Source organism: Culex quinquefasciatus, chromosome 2, assembly GCF_015732765.1.
Source record: "Culex quinquefasciatus strain JHB chromosome 2, VPISU_Cqui_1.0_pri_paternal, whole genome shotgun sequence".
In the NCBI taxonomy this organism is placed as follows: Eukaryota; Metazoa; Arthropoda; class Insecta; order Diptera; family Culicidae; genus Culex; species Culex quinquefasciatus.
Window position 1 is genome coordinate 320,433 of NC_051862.1, and position 6,068 is coordinate 326,500.

At 35.6% G+C, this 6,068-nt stretch overlaps 1 protein-coding gene across 2 annotated transcripts; it reads right to left on the reverse strand.

Annotated features, from left to right (window-relative positions):
• Positions 1-1,139: 1,139 nt before the first annotated feature.
• On the reverse strand, positions 1,140-3,117 carry LOC6040540 (UDP-glucose 4-epimerase). Of its 2 annotated transcripts, none has more exons than XM_001849872.2 (6): positions 3,002-3,117; positions 2,717-2,933; positions 2,387-2,646; positions 2,114-2,239; positions 1,520-2,058; positions 1,140-1,459 (listed from the first exon to the last, which is right to left on the reverse strand). In XM_001849872.2, exons 3-6 carry the CDS (start codon positions 2,624-2,626, stop codon positions 1,309-1,311), a joined length of 1,056 nt encoding a protein of 351 aa, XP_001849924.2. In that variant the 5' UTR covers positions 2,627-2,646; positions 2,717-2,933; positions 3,002-3,117; the 3' UTR covers positions 1,140-1,308. The 2 variants fall into 2 exon arrangements, with proteins under 2 accessions (XP_001849924.2, XP_038112580.1); XM_038256652.1 differs by having other exon boundaries at positions 2,387-2,663.
• Positions 3,118-6,068: the final 2,951 nt, after the last annotated feature.

Sequence of the window (6,068 nt, forward strand, 5' to 3'; positions counted from 1 at the left end):
ATGTTTTAGAGGACATTAAATGGCAAGTTTTCAGAAATTTTCAGAATGGGCAAAAAATCTTTGACCAAGTTATAATTTTTGAATCATTACAGATTTAAAAAAAAATCGAAATATCGGTCGCAAACATTTTTCAAATTTATTTTTCGATGTAAAAACGAATTTGCAATCAAAAAGCACATTTTTGATAAAGTGCACCGTTTTCAAGTTATAGCCATTTATAGGTAACTTTTTTGAAAATAGTCACAGTTTTTCATTTTTTTAAATTAGTGCACATGTTTGCCCACCCTTGAATTTTTTTTTTGAAATGCTGAGAAAATTATCTATATTTTGCTTTATTGAACGACCCTTAGTTGCTGAGATATTGCCATGCAAAGGTTAAAAAACAGGAAAATTGATGTTTTCTAACTCTCACCCAAACAATCCAGTATTTTCTAATGTCGATATCTCAGCAACAAATGGTCCGATTTACAATGTCAAAATATGAAACATTTTTTTAAAATTTTCCGATCTTTTCGAAAAAAATATTTTCAAAAATTTTAAATCAAGACTAACATTTTAAAAGGGCGTAATATTGAATGTTTGGCCCGTATTTTACCGTGTATCATTTTTTTCCAGTGTAGTCCATATCCATACCTACAACTTTGCCGAAGACACCAAATTGATCAAAAAATTCCTTCCAAAGATACAGAATTTGCCAAATTTGTATGGAAAATTAAATGAACGAACTAATGATGCAAAATGGCTTCTTTGGGCATAGAAAGAAAATATCTGGAGTTTATTTTTTAAAGGTCCAATAAACCAAATTTTCAATTTTTCTTTTTGAGTGTTTTTTAAACCGCCTTAAGTCAGGGTTATTAAAAAACACCCAAAAAGCAAAAACTGAAAATTTGGTTTACTGGACCTTTCTGTATCAACAATTAGTATGTACGATTTGATCCTTGTGCAAATTGCATGCAATTTCTAGATTGTGTAAAAGTGCGACGAAACGCCCTGCCCAAAATTCATGCTTCCCTTCGAGTTGAGCCGTTTAGGCCATTTTTGTAAATTTTTATAGTTCAGCGTTATTTGTTCGAAATTGCGTAAACTTAATCAGCATCATACGCATATCACAGATGTATACCGGTTTGAGTAATAATTAATTTTTGTATTTGAAGTTACATTTTATTTTACAAAGCAAATAATATTGCATTAATTTGTCTATGGCATCAGATAAAAGCTTTAAAAAATGCATCCATGAATAGATTCTAAATGATTTTTTAAATAGATTTTTGGTCTCAACTTATTTACTCGTTATTGTACCCGCAACGTTTATTTTGCTCCGGCAAACCCGTTGGGATTGGACTTTTGCCAGTTCCAAGTGTCCTCGCACATTTCCTTCAATCCGCGTTTTGCTTTCCAGCCCAACTCCTTCGCAGCTAGTGTAACGTCGGCGTAACTAGATGCCACATCTCCCAGACGTCTATAAGAAAGGAAATGTTATATTAAGTTGTATTTTCTAACTTTTTTTTATGTTTTTCACCTATCCACAATTTCGTATTTGATTGCCCTTCCGGAAGCTTTAGAAAATGCATCCACCACCTCTAGCACCGAGTAGCCTTGACCCGTTCCCAAATTGTAAACGACGAAACCCTTCAACTCACCACCGGCTAGTTTTTTGATTGCACTAACGTGCCCTTCGGCCAGATCCACAATGTGGATATAATCACGAACGCCGGTTCCGTCTGGGGTATCGTAGTTATTGCCAAAAACCTTCAACTTTTCCCGCCGACCAACCGCTACTTGCGAAATATACGGCATAAGGTTGTTTGGTTCACCGTTGGGATCTTCACCGATGCGTCCGGATTTATGGGCTCCGACTGGATTAAAATAGCGTAGAGAAATAACCGACCAACGTGGATCTGACTCGCACAAATCCTTCAAAATTTCCTCGGTAAAATACTTGCTTTTACCGTACGGGTTCGTACATGAGCCGGTAGGGTGCAACTCGTCCAAGGGTAATTTCTGAGGCTCTCCGTAAACGGTTGCGCTTGAACTGTATACGAAACTAAACACATTTGCCTGGAATGAGATTTATGAGAAATTGTGTTTTGGGGAGTCATGAGTTGAGGTGTACCTCAGCCATAACTTCCAGCAAAACGCTTGTTCCGGTGATGTTATTCTGGTAGTACTGGAGTGGAATCCGGCACGATTCTCCAACGGCCTTCAGGGCAGCAAAATGGGCTACGCAATCGATTTTGTGCTGAAACATATGACCTCTATTATAACTCAATAACTTACTCGATGACTTGTTTATATATGACAAGTACGATTAAATCCATCATACATGATAAGCCTATTTATGACTATCCGAATGGTTGTGAGTGTGTGCAGTAGGATCGCCATTTACCTTGTTAAAAATTTCGCGCAGGCCATCTTTATCACGAATATCTACGTCATAGAATGTTACGCTCTTCCCAGTAAGATCTTGAACCCGTTTTAACGACTCTGGTAATTTGGAGTTGGCCGCCCCAAAAGCGTTACACAGATTGTCAACGCATATCACACGATGGCCAACATTAAGTAGTTCAAGTATCGTATGAGATCCTACAAATCCAGCACCGCCGGTAACTAGTATATTGAGGGACATGATTGAGGTTGCTTGATGGGCTAAAAATAGATGAATACTTGAATAAAATATAGGTCATTTTGCCGCAATTCTAACAAAAAAAAACTTTACCAGCTTGATTCTAGGTTGACGAGCGTTTAGTGACTGAACGTAATCAGCAGATGGCACGTTCCAGCAGCAGCAGCAGCGCTTAACTCGACATTGCCCACACTTGTATTTTGCCTCGTTGGAGGAAATAATGCTTATCTTATCACAATTTTGTTACAACAACAAAAATATCGCCACTGTGGCGATAATGATCTGCTGTCCCTTCAGTTTGTGCTCGTCTCTGAAACAGACATAGCCGTATTATTGATAGGTAGTTGCAAAAGTGAAGAGTAATATTCTTTAATTTACCTGCCATATCTAAAACCATGGAATGAAACAGAAAAGTGTCTTATGTTGAAAATGAGAAATGTAAACAAATAACCGATGACGTTCGACGCCTTGTTTTCAGATGTTGCCGGCAGTCACGCTTCTGCGCAGTTGTTGGTTTATCACGCTGGAAAAGGCTATGAACACGTTTCCACTTACTTTTGTCGTTCTTGTTTCTTATTAAATATCTAGTTAAATTTTAAGAAATAGTCCAGCATATTTTTACATTAAATAATTAATGTCGAGACGTAGATGGTGTTAAACTATAAACTTTTCTTGTAGATTTCTACTCATGTTGATCGAATTAAACTTTTTAGATTTTGCTGCATTTTAAAAATATGCGCTTAAAAATTCAGATTTGACATTCCCGAATAACTTTGTCAGTTTTTCTTGCAAATTAACCTTTTTTTATTTGAAAACAAATTATATTTGTTACATGGTTTGATATTTTTGTTTCCTCAATAAAATAACCTTATATTATTTTTATTCATTATTATAGAATTTTCCAGCCGGAGGCTAGTTCAACTAAAATAACATTATGAAAATCCTTGAAAAAAAAAACAATCAATAAATTTAAATGGTTTATCTCTTGGTTTAATATTTATGTTTCTTTAATAAAATAAGATTAAACATACATTACCTCATACAAACAAACATTATAACATTACCTCCTTAACCTGATAAAAAGTTGTAAACTAACAGGCTCTCGTCACAAATAAACAATCAATTACAATCAAAATTATAAAAAAAAAACCCTTGAAAAAACCTTTGAAATTGGTTGTTACGACGGATAAAAAATGTCAATCTGATTAAGGATTTATTCAACAAAGATTCTCTTCAAAATTCCATTGAAAAACACTGTTTTATTTTAGCATGAGAGAGATTTACAAAGCGTTTTGCCTTCCTCACTGAAGTATTGCCTTCCTCACTGAGGTTAAAAATTGAACTTTTTATTTAAAGCTCGAAAACCCACCTTGATGTATACATATCGACTCAGAATCGAAAACTGAACAAATGTCTGTGTGTATGTGTGTGTGTATGTGACCAATAATGTCACTAAGTTTTCTCAGCTCTGGCTGAACCGATTTTGACCATCCAATCGCATTCGACTTGGTTTAGGGTCCTATACGGTGCTATTGAATTGTTTGAATTTTAGATAAGGAGTTCAAAAGTTATGTGGGTAATTCTCTACCAACTCACACGAAATCGGGAAAAGTTGCCCCGACCCCTCTTCGATTTGCGTGAAACTTTGTCCTAAGGGGTAACTTTTGTCCCTGATCACGAATCCGAGGTCCGTTTTTTGATATCTCGTGACGGAGGGCGGTACGACCCTTCCATTTTGAACATGCCAAAAAGAGGTGTTTTTCAATAATTTGCAGCCTGAAACGGTGATGAGATAGAAATTTGGTGTCAAAGGGACTTTTATGTAAAATTAGACGCTCGATTTGATGGCGTACTCAGAATTTCGAAAAACGTATTTTCATCGAAAAAACACTAAAAAGTTTTGAAAATTCTCCCATTTTCCGTTACTCGACTGTAAAATTTGGAACATGTCATTTTATGGGAAATTTAATGTACTTTTCGAATCTACATTGACCCGGAAGGGTCATTTAGAACAAATTTTTCATTTTAAAATTTCGTGTTTTTCTAACTTTGCAGGGTTTAGAGTGTAACAATGTTCTACAAAGTTGTAGAGCAAACAATTACAAAAAATTTTATATATAGACATAAGGGGTTGGCTTATAAACATCACGAGTTATCACGATTTTACGAAAAAAAGTTTTGAAAAAGTTACTTTTTGCGTTTCTCTTTGTTTCGTCGTCCGTGTCTGTCGCGGGTGACCATGAACGGCCAGGATCGATGACGACCAACTTTTTCAAAACTTTTTTTCGTAAAATCGCGATAACTCGTGATGTTTATGAGCAAACCCCTTATGTCTATATATCAAATTTTTTGTAATTGTCTGCTCCTCAACTTTGTAGAACATTTTTACACTCTAAAAAAATAATCCTGCAAAGTTAGAAAAAACACGAAATTTTAAAATGAAAAATTTTGTTCTAAATGAAAAAATGACCCTTCCGGGTCAATGTAGATTCGAAAAGTACATTAAATTTCCCATAAAATTACATGTTCCAAAATTTTTTACAGTCGAGTAACGGAAAATGGGAGAATTTTTAAAACTTTTAGTGTTTTTTCGATGAAAATACGTTTTTGGAATTCTAAGTACGCCATCAAATCGAGCGTCTAATTTTACATAAAAGTCCCTTTGACACCAAATTTCTATTTCATCACCGTTTCAGGCTGCAAATTATTGAAAAACACCTCTTTTTCACATGTTCAAAAATGGAAGGGTCGTACCGCCCTCCGTCACGAGATATCAAAAAACGGACCTCGGATTCGTGATCAGGGACAAAAGTTACCCCTTAGAACAAAGTTTCACGCAAATCGAAGAGGGGTCGGGGCAACTGCTGTGTGAGTTGGCGGAGAATTACCCATGTATACAAATGTGTTTTCGCATATTTTCGGAAGTTGAATAAATGGCAGTTAACCGAACCATGTTTTACATCGTTAGTTAGGTAATTGAAAGATCTTTCCAACGAGTCAAAAAATTTAAGATCTGGCAACCCTGTCTCGAGTTCTGACCACTTAAGTGATATTTATGTACTTTTTTGTAGCCGGATTTCACTTAAGGTGAAGCCGTTGATCATTTTCGAAGAAATTTGATCATCACTATACAATATTCTGTATTAAATTCAATTTAACGAATTTCAGCACCAAAATGAATCAGCATGTGCCGGTTGTTGCCATCTTGAAGCCACTGAAGGAATCATTGATTAATGACGATTTCCATAACTTTACAAGGAATGGGATAATCGTTACCAAAAGGAATCAGCATGTGTAGGGCACTATTCTAAACAACTTGTAGAAGGAATTTTATCAAAATATTGAAAGCGACGCTAAATTTATAACTTCGAACGAAAAATCATGGCAATGATGGAAGTCTTCACGTTAAATGTATGTAAGGGACCATCCATAAACCACGTGGACA